Source organism: Larimichthys crocea, chromosome IX (genome assembly GCF_000972845.2).
Source record: "Larimichthys crocea isolate SSNF chromosome IX, L_crocea_2.0, whole genome shotgun sequence".
Lineage (NCBI taxonomy): Eukaryota > Metazoa > Chordata > Actinopteri > Sciaenidae > Larimichthys > Larimichthys crocea.
The window spans coordinates 12231082-12246132 of NC_040019.1; the positions used below are offsets into that span (position 1 = coordinate 12231082).

The 15051-nt window shown below is 39.4% G+C and overlaps 1 protein-coding gene across 1 annotated transcript in view; it reads right to left on the bottom strand.

Moving 5' to 3' along the window:
- Nucleotides 1–15051, bottom strand: part of mmp17a (matrix metallopeptidase 17a) — a 75914-nt gene that overhangs the window by 34958 nt on the left and 25905 nt on the right. The window contains exons 2-3 of the mRNA XM_027282236.1: nt 1905–2037; nt 817–952 (exon numbers count right to left, since the gene is read on the bottom strand). Of these exons, the coding sequence (XP_027138037.1) occupies nt 817–952; nt 1905–2037 (269 nt within the window). The remainder of the gene's footprint in view (nt 1–816; nt 953–1904; nt 2038–15051) is intronic.

Genomic DNA, 15051 nt, shown 5'->3' on the forward strand with positions numbered 1-15051 from the left:
ATGCACAGATGGAGTAAAAAATTGTGATGGTTTATAACTTCTAGCTCCCTGTATTGCACTGATGTGATGTACTGTGTACCGTGTATGATTGTGTTAGGCTTAGATAACCTGGTCTCATGCGACACAGACAAACAAAAACACTGAAAACTCTAGTATTTCTAAAATATCATAAAATAATGAGTAGTTTATTGTACCCCTGTTTTTTTGTGATTTTCCTCCTCCAGCTTTCAGCAAGGGTTGGGGATTTCCTCTACTTGTTTTCAGTGGGTTTGGACCATTTTATACGTGTCCAAACCCAATACAGTGTGTACTTAAAAATACACACTGTATTTTTTGGAGGAACTCTCTGAGCACTTTAAGTGTTCCAATCTGAGCTCAAATATGCAGAAAAACTTTCAAGAAAAGTTAGAAACGGTTGCTGCTAACACAGGACGGATACAACCATGCCATAAGAAACATCAATATCAAGTCTGTCTGTTTTTGGTTTGGGAGAAGATATTTTCAGATTTGTTTGTCTGTAACTATGTTTGTTGTCGCCTGAACCGTGCTGCTGCTGCTGATCAACATCAACGAATGCATTTATGGACTAATGTGGTAGCTAAGCAACAGCAAGACGCCTCTTACTGTCTAAAAACACGTCACTGTGTTCGCTTCCTGAGTGCACTGACTCAACAGTCTCATCTAATGTGAAGCCCCCTTCAGGATTCAGCATTGCCACAGCTGTGAACTGTAAGTGATCTTGACATTGATTTCTGGATATTCTGATTATTAGAACCTTACAGTGCGTGGTAGATTGTGTATTATATTTATCCCTACCTCCAGGATAGATGCCTCTTATTCCATTTGTTCTGAGGAGTCAGACTTCGTTTCCTGCGGCCCATTGTCGCGTCTGCTTCAGAAACATCTGGCAGAGAACATCTGGGTGTTTTCATTAGCCCCAGTGTGGCTTGGTCTAAAAAAGGGGAGGAGAGGTAATTGTGATACAGATTAATGGCGGTACATTAATTAAACCTAATATTAGTGTACGTGTCACTTTATTACTTCCGTTTTCTCACAGCTGTAATATAAAGATACATGAACATAGATTATGTTTAACTTAAACACAGTGTGTAAAGAATACTCCACTACTATCTGTTTGCAAATGACTGTTTGAGTAGCTGTAACTCACACTGCACGTCCTCATATGTATGCATATGTGCATGTACAGGGGGTTATGAGTTGCCGTTTAGGCCATAAATCATACAGGCTCTGTAAGATACCCTCTTACATGCACAATCACACCCTCTCTCACACACCACTGTTCGGGCCATAAATTATACTTGCTCACACACTCACCACTGCGCTCACTTAAAAACCCCTCACACACAGTATGATGCTTTCTACTCTTCACAGTGGTGTATGTGAGATGGAGTAGTGGTGTGGTATGATAAAGAGGGATATCGATTGTTGAAGAGAATGAGGTGTATGTGTGTATGTGTGAGGCTGACAATAAGCGTGATGAATGATATGAATGAAGTATGTGAGGGAGAATATTAGAAGATATACAAATCAATACTCTGTTCTGTACACCACTAGAATCAATCAGACCGTATGCAGTACTGTCGTTCTAGTGTGAGTGTTTGACAGCAAGTCATCTGTACAGTCCAATGCAATCCAGCACAAAGGAGCTGAGATTAATATAACCGTTCTAATGTTCAATGGTTGTTGTGTCAGAATGATTTTGAATCAACACAGTGGAAGTTTCTAATTTGTCTTGTCTCGGTTGGATCATATTTATCGCATCAGATTTTAGATTTCAACTCACAAACTGCAGTCACACGCGCAAACATACTACCCCCATCCATCCAAAGTGCCGACTCTCACGTAATCCTCCCCTTTCACCATGGTCACACATAGCCACATACCAAAGACTCCGGTCTCCTTCAGCCCCCCGAACTTCTGCATGGCTTTGATGGCCTTGGTCAGGGCCTCCTTGGTCTGAAGCTGACCAGTCACTGGGTCAGGGGGCGGGAGGTAGCCAAACTTACTTAGCCAGTCCTGGAAGGGAAACAGTAGACACATGAGTTCAAGAGTTATCTGAGGCATTTCAACATCTCCAGTCATCCCAGAGCTGCTGAGAAGGTCTGACACCTGTTCATGTTTACTGTCTGTGAACACTGTGTGTCTAATACGGCTCTGTGGGAGCTTTAAGTAGTAGTAGTTTGTACACATATGTTGTAAAATGACACTCCCTGAACGAAGAATAAAAGATTAAAAAAAGATGTTTTCACATTCCATTTATGTCTTTAGGACTCTGGTCTGGTCTCACTGCTCATGGCATACTGGGACACTTAACTAGAACGCAGCCATAATTAACATTATTAGTGACACCTGTCTTTTCCTGTTATGACAAGGTAATAAAGCCTGCTGTGAAGGTTTGCATGCATATTGTTATTTACTTATTTATTTATGTCTGTTTAATTTATTTTATCTTGTGCAGGTAGTGCCTTTTATTTATTTTATTTTTATTTTGATTGTTTTCTATCTTTCTATTATCTACAACATGTTTTGTTGTGTTTCTATTGTGTTATTTTATTGTGTTCTATCTTGTTGCGCAGCACTTTGGAAACCCTGTGTTTGATAAAATCGTGCTATATAAATAAAGTGGATTGGATTGGACTGGTTTATGCTGTTAACTAACATTGTCTGTAAACTATGCTTTCCACTAACACACATACCAAAAAATAAAAGATGTTGGCGTGGAACTTGTCATAGCAGAAAAAGCACAGGTGTTACTAATAACATTAACGATGGCTCTGCATTCAAAGCGTCCCAGTCAGATCATTCATTTTATTATTTATGCATGAGCTGTTCCTCCTGTGACATGTCAAAATGTCTTCTATAAGAAAGGCCCTATTCATCGGTCTCCCCATTTTTCCAACATATTACTGCTGGATTGGTTTCCCAGCTCGTGTGATCAGGGCTGAGGAGTCTTTCTTTTTGGTTTCTAGCACAGTTTGGAACATTTTATTCATATTCAAGTTGTGTCAGTTTGATAGTGAAAACTATTAGTTCCCAGAAAGATTAATGTTCATTTGCAGTCAATCGCCATATGCAGGCAAATCTACAATCCTCATTGTTATAACTGAATCTAGTTGTTTCTCTTTGTGTCTCCCTTTTCTTGTCTCTTGCTTTCTTTGTCCTCCGTCTCCACCTACTCCATGATCTGATAGCCAATCTGACAAGTGTGTTTTTAATGGCTTTTTGATCAGCACTCATCAGAGATGAATGACACAGATCCACAGCAAGACAGCTGTTCTCTATTGACGGCACTGGGTAAATTCCATTGACTAAATAATTGACTTTAGTTCAAACACAGCTGTCTGTGCACTGATATCCTTGCAACAGACGGGAAAAGTTTGCAGAATACAGATGACCCCAAGTGTCATGTGGGGATGATGGGAAAGAAAAAAATCTTCTTGTTGGATAATGTATGGGAAGCAGAAGACAAAGGATGCGTGCCTGGATAACAGGCTGCTGACGAAAAAGGAAAGCAACAAAAATGTTCCCATTTTTGCTTCCTATTACAAGGTGCCCCATAAACTGTGGTGAAATGTGTCTTCTTACAATGCATGGAGAAAAGAAATGAGAGTAAAATTATGTGCTTTTACCAAAATTGTGCCTCTGTAATGAGTGTTTACAATACATAAATATATCCGTGCCCATTACAAGATCCGGCGTCTTAAAAGTTATTGTTTACTGTAAGCATAATGTATAAGCATTGAATTATATCATATCTCTGCTCTCTACAAAATAACTATGCCCTGTGTTTATACGCACTATCTTTTATTTTAATGTCCTGATAAATGTCAGTGCAACAGTCCTCTTCTCATTTACTAATAAAACCGAAGTAACTGTCTATGTGATGATGTGCTTTTAGAATCTGTGCTCACGCCAGGTGGTTGAAACCTGGCTTGGATATAAAAAGTGGATGAGGGCAGGTTTATGTTGGAGGCATTCTCTAAATATATGATCACATAGCCGGTGGTTACAAGGTTAGAAAGATGAAAATTAACAGTGAAAAGAAAACTGGAAAGATAAAAAAGAAACAGCTGGTTTGGAAGTCAGAGCAGCATCAAAGTCTGATACAGTTCAGATGTAGGCTGTGGTCTAGGTCAAAGGCATTGGGATTCTGGTGCCGGTTACGCTGAGCCTGAGGTTCTAGCTAAGCACTTTAAGGTTCAGAAGCCATCCGGCCCACTTTTCAGTGATTGAATGATAAGTCAGCATACTGAATGCTTTTTTTTTTTCCCTTGTCAGTCACAGTTCAGGGTCAGCTACAGAATAACACCCCTGCAAGCTGTTATAGATTCAGCATTTTGCTCAAGGACCAGCTTGCTAACACTTGAACCGAAAGCCTTTCATAAAGCCTTTCATTTTTTACTGTTTGTGGTCCCCCCAAAAAAAGACAAAAATATTGATGTTACATCAGAAAATGCAAAATGAATAAATAGAAATATGATACTTACAAGCACACTGGGGTTATATGCCTTACAGGACCCTGAGTGACTTCTGCACACCAGCTGGTGTGGAAATCACTAACGCTAATGAAGTACTACTTGTGTTTTAACCAAATACTTGATTACTGGCAACATGGCAACACTCGGCGAGGTTTCTATTTTGTTATTTCTAAGATCACAGAGAAAAAGTGACATCTTAGATGTTATGTAAGGACGGTTTCTTTGTCAACTAAACTGATCTGACAATCAATACTTGTCACTGTAATTACAAACTTGTTTTTTTTGGCTTGTCTCTCAGCCATTGTTATCATTGCTAATGTACCCTGTCACATCCCCATACCACCCCAGCAGTTCTGTTGTAATTTGTGGATGTGTAGTGTTCATTTCTGAGGACGTTTGTAACTGACTGGCAAATATATCTCGAACTTAAGAGTGCATTTGTTTGATTTAAAGCAGCAAAAGTCAAAGCAATTTCTATATAAAAGCAACAAATTGCCCCTTGGGGATAATAAAGATTCCTTGATCCTTGAACATTTCAAACACAGAGGCAATTCGAAAGGAGTTTATCAAAGACACAGAAATGCATTAGGACATTTAAAGAAATACAAAATGGGAAAATAACCAGCAAGTAGAAATGAAATAAAACAAAATGAAAAACAGGCAAAGAAAGAAAAGAGTTTCAGGGAAACAGCTGTATTAAATTAAATCATTTCTACTTGCATGACAATTGGTATTCAGCTGATCTGCTTCTGAGTATAATTAGACTGCAGAATGCAGAGAGATGTACAGTATACAGAAGCCATCACAACAATCAACAGCATGTGTAAACTGCTGTGGTCCGTACTAAAATGCAAGACACTAAATGCCATGTTTAATTACAATTGATTCTAAGAAAACAGAATAAGAGGAAAACAGAAAGGTGTGTGTGAAGTGTGAAGAGAGGCCAGACATCTCGCTCTCATACAGAGAGAGAAAACGCAGCATATGATGAAAGAACTGAGGCTGCCCGTACGAGTTGAAATCTGTGATTAACTGTAGCACGAAGGGGGCTGACGCAGATGGCTGAGACTCCAGTCTTCTTTAATCATGAATTATTAAGACGGGCAGACACAGAAAACTATGGCACAAAATGATTTCTAACACTCCAGTATTCCCATATCCCTGTACCTCACATGAGATGTATTCAATAAACATATTCTGCCAGAAGCATGCCGCCACTTTAGTGAGCTCTGTTTCTGAACGTCTCCCTTTGTAGTAAAACATGTTTCACTTGCTGTACTGTGGCCAACATAAAAGTTTCAATGCTTTATGCTTCTGTTGTACTGGAGAGTGTGGAGACACGTTTATTTAAAAGTCTATATAAGAGAAATGTAGAAGTAAACATAAATTAATAGAAAATAGAGCAGAAAATAAAAGAAATGATTGGTTTGGACACGTTATTACTTGGTACATGAAACATGTGCCCATTGTTCCATCTCCTTGCTACACTAAGGACAAAAAAAGCTGATTTTATAAAACACATTATTATTATTAAGGCTTTTGTTTTTTTTTGTTTTTTTTGGTACTGTTTTATGTTTCATAGTGACATTTGATCTCACATAATGTGAAAAATCCTTAAGCTTGTGTTAACCACAGACTATATTTCAGGCATCTAACCAAAAAACCCATTGCATACAAGGGAAGTGAAGTGGAAAAATTCTAACATTTACAGGTTACAGGACTCATTGGTGCAGAACTCCATGACAGTGCTACAGGAAAGGTCACACGTTTGCCAAATATGACACAGGAATTATTCGCTGTATCAAATTGCACAGCAATCCATTCAGCAGTTATATATCTGTGGTGAACCATCATTGCTATCTCTCATGGGAGCCTACTAGGATGACTAAAGACACAAAGTTATGCTTGAGGAGGACGTTCAAATGTTTTTTTTAGAACCCTCGTTAATGGCTTGATTATTGAGCACTATTGAAAAGTTCACTATTCGTGTACTGTTCATAAATATCATAGTCACAGCTCCTGAGCCCTTTGTATAGTCTATTTTATCAGCAGTAGAGCACCACTATAAATTATTTCCATATTGAACTTTTCTGCAGTGCACTATTTATACCCAGTGCCAACGTTCAGTGCCAATGCAGGAACTGGTGTGACCTTTATTTAACAAGGCGGGAAATTAACTGTGTGGAGGTCGAGACAAAAAAGGCTGGCACCGGAGGTTCAAAACTTTGCCATTGAACAATATGTGAAATTTTGCAGAATAATTAGAAATTAATGTTCTATCTAATAATAGGGTTGTTTAATAGAAAGTGGTACATCACCTTTGTGCTGTCAAGAATCCCAAACTCAGTCATCTATCTATCTGACTGGACTGGACTGCCTGCTGCTCGGAAAACTGACTGTGATTGACTGACTGGTGATTCACACAGGGAACGTAAGCGCTGCGGAACGTCTGCGCCACGGTTTTGCTCCGTCCTCTGCCCGGCAAGATCACGCAAGAATCCTGAACGTATGTGAGACCCCGCGATAAACTGTGTATAAAGGAAACAACAACAACAAACAGCTTACAAAAAAGGCTGGCACCGGAGGTTCAAAACTTTGCCATTGAACATTATGTGAAATTTTGCAGAATAATTAAAAATTAATGTTCTATCTAATAATAGGGTTGTTTATTAGAAAGTGGTACATCACCTTTGTGCTGTCAAGAATCCCAAACTCAGTGTAAGAGATTATAAAGGATGTGTTGTGTCATAAATGATTGTGTGTTGTTCCACTTCAACAATTAGTCTCTCATCGTTCATGATGAGACCCTTTGATCGATTGACTGCTGACCTGGTGCTACCGATCAGGACGTAACATTGATCGTGTTTTATTTTGAAAGGGGGCGGAAGCGTATTACGTTGAAGTGGAAGTGCTACAGAGAGTCGCTGCTGAGACGTTCCGCAGCGCGCCTGGTGTGAATGATTTGATTGATTAGACTGGCAGCGATCTGCTCCGGTGACCGCGGCGCAGTCGTTCCGTGCCGCTTACGTCCCCGGTGTGAATATGGCTTGAGAGTGCCAGCATGTATGTGCAAGTGAGAATTTGTGAAAGCAAAATAAAGTCTGAACTTAATCTCACAAAACACCTCACTCAGACACACAGCAGGAAAGAAAAAGCAGGAGAAGACACGGGAAGACAGTGAAAGACACAGAGGGAGATAGAGGAAGACCTCTGATAAAAAGGGTTTCTTGAGACCTAAGATCTACTCATACTCAAGGGAGGCTTCTGTTGTAAAGCCTTGTAAACATCAAACCAAACCACTGACTATGATTTCACACACCACAAGAGAGACAGGGGGGGTGCGTAAATGTGAATCACACATGGGCTGCATGAATAATATCGACCAAAAGAGAGAGAAAAAAAGAAGAAATACAAGCACAAGTAACCCCCATGATTCCCATTGGATTTTCTCTGCCTAAAAGCAGATATATGGTCAGAATGAAGCAGTACAGCGGGTCACTGTGTGATCCCAGAGTGTGTTTTATTTAGAATTTTTATTTAGACATGCATCAATAAAGTGTCATCAGCCTGGTTTTAGAAGGTTCCATTAGCACTTCATTGTAAAAACATGTTTCCTATTGGCATGAACTCAAGCTGTATTTGTATTCAAAAGACAGATTTGTGTGTTTCATACTGTTTCACACATCTCATCTGCCCTTCTTTTTCAGAAACTCCAGATTATTTCTATTTATGACATCAGTATTTCTCAAACATGTGTTTCCTAAGACACATTCAAGTGGAGAGAATATTCCAGAGCAGCTCAAGAGCTACTTTGAAGCTAAGCACAGGTCCATTTTTATTCAACTCAACAACCTCTACAAGGTCAATTTTCAGTAATGATTTATGGGTACCAATTGATGAAATAGGTTGTCCAAATTGGCAAAAAAGCTCTTTATAAAATGTTACAAAAGATTATTTAATTTATCTTTTAACTGCTAAATATGTAACATGCACATATGCACACGCACAGATACACTTTTTTATAATTATATTTATTATAGTTTGACATTATTTTATATAGTTATTCTCTGTTTTTTTTTTTCATTTTGTGTTCTCTTTAACTGTCTCTATACTTTAAATGAGGTTTTCTGCCTCTCCCTGCTTTAGCATTTATTGTGCGCGCACCAATAAAGATGGGCTTCTTTGGGAGGACTGAAAAGAGTCGGGGATGGAAGGGGGGAACAATCATCTTAACGGGATATTTTAATCAAGTGATGGATTGATTCCTCGACATAAGCGGATTTAAGGGGCCATCGTGCAAAAGGATAGTGTGACAGCTCAGCTGAGGCTGAGGACGTAGGTGTAAGTGATACAAATGAGAGAAAATGCCCTTTATTTACAGACATTCACGTATATGGATCCAACTAATTTTTTAGCAATATGGATGGCATTTAAGCTTAACCTGTGAGACTATCCTCTACCACTGTGGTCCAGATTCAAAACAACAACTGTTGGATGACATTTTGTACAGACACCGATGTTCTCCAGAGGACGAATCCGACTGACTTTTCCTCTAGTGACACCACAAGATTCCCATTTGTGGTTTTGAGGTAAATGTCGTCACAACAATTGGATGGACTGCTTTGACATTTTGCACACATGTTAATTCCCTCCTCATAAATAATTACAATAACTTTGGTGATCTCTTCCCTCATCCCACCTTTCTCTCTCTTTCTCTATCTGTCATTCTCTCTCCGTTCTCCCTCACCGACTCCGCGTTGCTCCTGCACATCCTGACATGAGGTCAGTGAGTGAACATGATTGGAATCAGTCTCCTACAAAACAGAGGAATGGGAGGGGGAGCAGAAAAGTAGCAGTGTGGAAAAAAGGAGGTAGACTGAAAAGCAAAGAGCAGCAAGTTAGGGAAGGTGGCTGAGGGACAGAAACATAAAAGATAATCTTGTCAGCTGGTCGTCTTTTAGGACTCGCAGGTCACAGAGTCAGATGGACAAAAGGGAGGATAGATCTCAGAGAGCAATGTGAGAGTGTCAGACGGACAGGCGAGGTAAGCGGGGATGGATGAGACATGGCACAATGTAAAGATAACAGACACACTGACATACATCCTGTAAAAAAGAAAATTTGTTGAATTGGCACATAAATGCCATAACAGTGTGTAGAAAATAACCAGAAACATATGATACCAAGCAATGAATGTGTGTTTGGATGAAACTCACTCTGAATTCATTGTGCGAAACTGAAGTTGTCTGACATATTGCTGCTTTTTGTGGCATTTGTATCTGCCTCTTAATGAGACACTTTGATCTCTCCGCAGTTGTTTTAATTTAGAAATGAAGCTGTTCGGGGTAAAGATGAAAGAATGTGCAATGCATGAACACACACAGAATCAATGTATTAAACAACAATGATTTAAAATGTTCAAAAGGATATTGTAATATTTTCTTTTAATGCAGATACCAGTGGCACAGTGTTCCTTTATGCCTCTTCGCATGAAGTTTCCTTCCTCACATTTCCAGCTTGCATTAGTCATTATATTTGGTCACTTATGTGCCAGCGCGTGCAAACACATCAAACGACTTGGTTTCCAGATAAGATGGTTATGCAATGATGCGCAGAATTCAAAAGGATTAGTAAAAGCAGTGAACGTACACAGCTTCAGTGGAAAGAAAAACAAGCAGCAAAGCATTCACTGATAAAGATAGTGATTATATAACATCATTATATTTCCCATCACTCTGCACACTGCTTCACCAAGATGGTACACTTTTAATTGCACACTGCTTTTTCAAAGGGTGGCTATAAAACACCCTGCATCAGTGTCGCAGTGAGCCACATAATGTACAAATATGAAAGCCCTGAGAGGTTCGTTCATGGATATAAGACATATAACCTCTTATTTATTATGCCTGCATTTTTAGTTGTTAGTACTACTGTCTGTTGGGTACACAAAAACATCATGAACATTCAGTAGTTCAGGTGAAGTTGTGTAACAAATGAAGAAAGACGTAGACAGTGATGGTCAAACTCTGGTTCTTTTCTTGTCTCTGCACAGCTGGCCAATTACGACATGAAGTGGATGTCTCATTGTCCATTTTGGAAAATTACAGAAATTGTCAGACAAAGTATCAGGAGTATGCTGATGGAGACAAAGTATACTAGCACCATAACCCCCAGATTCCAACGGGCATGGATGTGCCACGTTGCGTGAGCGCTGCAGTCGCCAGAGCTGTATGCCGCTGTCAATGTTTCAATGCTGCGGCCTATTTCAGAAGCGTCACAGAAGGAGGCCTCTGCTCTGCTCCGCGAGGAATACACAGCTGTTCTATTTTATGATGGACGCCGCAAGCAGCCCACGTCAATTGACACAGAGCTCCAGCTCAAGCTGGCCAGAAGCCAAACACAGAAACGGCATAGAGAATTTGGTCGATTTTCAAAATAAAACACACACCGTGCAAACTGCTAGTCGTTAAAAAAAAAAAAAAACAGCCAAAAGCGAAAACAAATTAACTATGCCACATTTTTACAGCATTGCTTCCACCCATGACAATGGCGTGCCCGGTGGGGTTTTGGGGTAACTCTTTTCTAAGCAGACACTGCCTTGCTTAAAAGTGCAAAGCCAAAACGATTGTTAACCACTGCATTAGAGGATATTACCACTTAAGGTGTCCACTTAGAAACCTAACTAAGACTAATTTAGTTGTCAGTCCGAGTCTCACCCATTTAAACACCACCAAGAAAATGCGAAACAAGAAGCAAGTCACCAGAGTGGATAATACAATTGTGAAGGCTGTGTTAAAGCTCTAAAAGTACTCCGTTCCAGTAAACAACAAATCCAGTTTGTGTTTATTCCACACTTCTTTATAACAGGAGATCAATCCATACACTGTTCTCAGTTTTGTTCTGCTATAATTTAATAGTTCTCACATAAACATGCACACATTCTCTATGCTTCTCAGCCTCTCTCATATACTCATACAATTTGTCAATGGGTATTAAAGTGGGGTATTAAATCATCTGAGGTTTTGTTTGTTCTATTTCGCGCTACATTATCTGTGAAATAAAATTTGTTTGCTCTGAAATGCTGAGCCCTGGTCACTGTAATCCTATTATGCAGTGAGGACTACAGCAGGTAAACGGCTGCTGTAGACATTTCTTGCTCTCATTCATCTCTCAGGCTCTTCCTTCCTTCTCCTCTCTCCCCCCTTTTCTTTTCCTGCCACCGTTTTCTCATTTCACTCACTTCTATGTGTCTCCACGGACTCAGAGCCTTCCTCCGTGCCTGTTTGGGCAATGCTTTGTGTACTGGCATGCTCTGATGGAAAAATAACAGTGATAGTCACCATAAAGATGACAGAATAGGAAAAAAGATTGTGGAAATAGATCGACACAGAAGCCAGAGAGGTACACAAAACGGTCTATAAACAGCCCTTAAACGGAGTATTTAACTCAACTATATTCCCTCATCCTCCTGTTACAAGTCAATCCAACATCATACAGCACACCCTGCCAGATGGGACAAACTCTCTCCCTGATTCCCCAAAAGGTCAAAGTTCACACTGCCTTCAGTCTCTCGATAAAGCCCAATCTGTTTCATCCTCCCTGTTTTTAAGCTCCTCCGTCTGACTTTTTTTGTTTTGTTTTGTGCCAATGTACAGCTGCTGAGCTCCTTCAACCTTGCCCTTATTGACAAGGATGAGTCACCGGGAGATGTTTAACCCCACGACCTCACTGTGTTTCAAAGTTCGATGAAGTACCAGTGGCCATTTTAGTATTTACATTGTTGTTTAATGCCTCAGGGACACAGGTAGACCTTTGAAAGGTTACGAAGCAGTAAAGTGATAATACAAAGCAGACAGAAAAGGTTCATACTGAGTTGTGCTGGACGCCTGGAAGCTTTACTCAGCACAACTCAGCTTTATTTCTTTATTCCTCACACAAGTCAGCAGCAAAGTGACCTTTAAGAACAACTCTCGAGTGATCAAATGATTAATCAAGTTTGCTCAGAGAGGAAGAGACAATTAGACAAGGATTGAACATACTTCTACCCAATTTGTCCTTTTTTCAATGATTATTCTGCAAAAGGTTTTTAATTTATTTATTTATTTAATTAGTGAGAACTTTCTAAAATCTCTGGAACAAGTCAGTCTCTTTATTAAAATGCTTAAATTCACAGAAGACATTTCATGTCAGCTGGTACAAAAAAAACAGAAAAATCTAATTTCCCAGGTCGTAACAACAGAGTCTGAATTTTTATATAAATCCCTTGTTGAAATTGTATTAATGCTTAAAGTTATGCATAACCAACAGTGTGGCCACTTTGATTGACAGGTGGGTGGGTAAAAGTGGTTTGTTTGAGCCTGAAGTCATTGCCGATTTCTGAATTTGGTAGAAGCAGGACTGCCAAGACGGCGGAGGCGGCCAAAGAAACCACAACTCTGGGCTTCACGACGACTCTTCAGAAACCTGTGGGTGACATCACGGATACGGCATCCATGTTAATACTATCTGTCTCGTCAGTCAGTGGAATAGCATGAGACCAACTGGTTAGGGAAGTAATAAGGATGAAATGTGTAAAAAACTGACTGACGTGGAACAAAAAGAAAACAAACATGAACTAAAACTGCACTATCTTGAATTATACATATCACTTCAGAGGATGTCTGGCTCAAAGTTATAATTGCAGTCAATCCAAACCATGTTTCACACGGTGTGTGTTCCCCTCTGTCCGCACAAAATCCTAATGTTCTTTAGCAGTGTGATGAATACAGGCCCCTGATCTATATCATATGGTATTATTTGAAAATGGCCCAGGAAAGATAAGAAATACCCACAATCTGACACATAAAAGATTGACTGTTGTCTTCCAAAAACACTTTTAGTCCACCAAAAAAGTCTATTAAAAAAAAATTCAGCTCCATTCTGCATCTTATCAATCAACACAAAATCTCTACTCTCAGCTACGGAGATTTCTCCAAAACCGTTTCTCTTCATAACACCCAGGGAGTGCATGCAATAGCTACAGCGATGCTATCATTCTCCAGAGCAGTTGGAGCGGCTTTCCATTTTATATCACCAGCTTATATGGAGAAATCGTTTACTTAAAGCATTACACTGGGATGATATAACAGGTAGGAAACGACAGCCTGTGTGTTTGACTAAGGAGCTCATAAAAACTGAAACCAGTGGCGCACTTTCAGAGCAAACACTGTTTCCTGAAGAAATGAAGGATTTAGTCTCACCTGTGCAAACAGAGGTGATAAAAGAAACAGGATATAAGAAATAACGGGTGAGACAAATGGTTGGGATGCTTGCACAGCCTTAGAAACATGTTTGATCACACCGCAACATTGCTGCTAGATTGCCAGATGGTAAAAAGTGAGAATTAAACTCAGTCTGGATATCATCTGTTTTCTGTGATGCATTTCCCTCTCCTGTTGTCTCACTTCTCACAAACAAACAGGACTTGTCTGTCTTTTTGTCCTGGGAGCCAGGCTCTCTAGTCAAAGAAAGATGAACTAGACTACAGTAGAAAGCCAGGCTACATCTGTGATTTAACACCCTGCAGGTGACTGGTGTGATCTCCAACAAGGATGCTTACAGACTGAAGTGAAGGACTATCTCAGTGGTGTAAAGATAATCTCTTTCTCAGAGCCGACAAAAGTAAAGAGATCACTGACGGTAAATAGTATAGAAAGTCCTGCGTATCACAATCACAATGTGGAGTGGAAACTACAATTTAAAAACTAAAATTTTTATGTACATTTAAGAGGATTGGTAAACAATCTTCTTAAAGTCTAGAGAATGAGGAACAATAGTTTGTCCAGAGATTTGATTTGATGATCAGCAGAACAGAGATGAGTTACAGTATATCTCCTGTATTGCAATGCAGGGCACAGTGGTTGCATCCTGTCCAGATGACCATGCAAATATCCCATACTTGCTTGAATAGACAGTGTGTATGGGATATTTTTTTATGTTTTTTTTTCAAATGTCTTTACAACAATCAAACTGATGACCATGAATCATTCACTCGGGAACACAAGCAAGAACCTGGACAATTCCCCTGCTAACTTTAGATAACCTGAAGACAAACAGTATTTTTCTCCTGCAGCAAGAGGATGTAGAGCAACATAAAAATAATAAAAAAAACAAAAAACATTTACATAATCCATCATTTATTTACGTCATCGCCATCTTGTAATCACAAAACTATTAATTTTAGCTTTTCATTCATCCGTAGACTCAGTAATAACAAGCCAACGCCATCTGTCAACTTTAAATAGACAACTATTTTCATCTACTATGTGTTGTGTATTTCTAACCACGACTCAGTATAAAGTTACTCTCTGAAATCTGTTTGGAAATGGGTTGGCTGTGATTCAGGATGTGGTAGACTGGATATGTGTGTACATGGCATGCAGCATATGGTAACTGCAGTTTTTTTTACATGTTATTTTATATAGTACAAAACATCACATCACTGTGTGTGTTAACCTTAAGAGTAGTATAGACTGAAATAGTAGTATATAGTGTAGACTATAAAAAATTACCT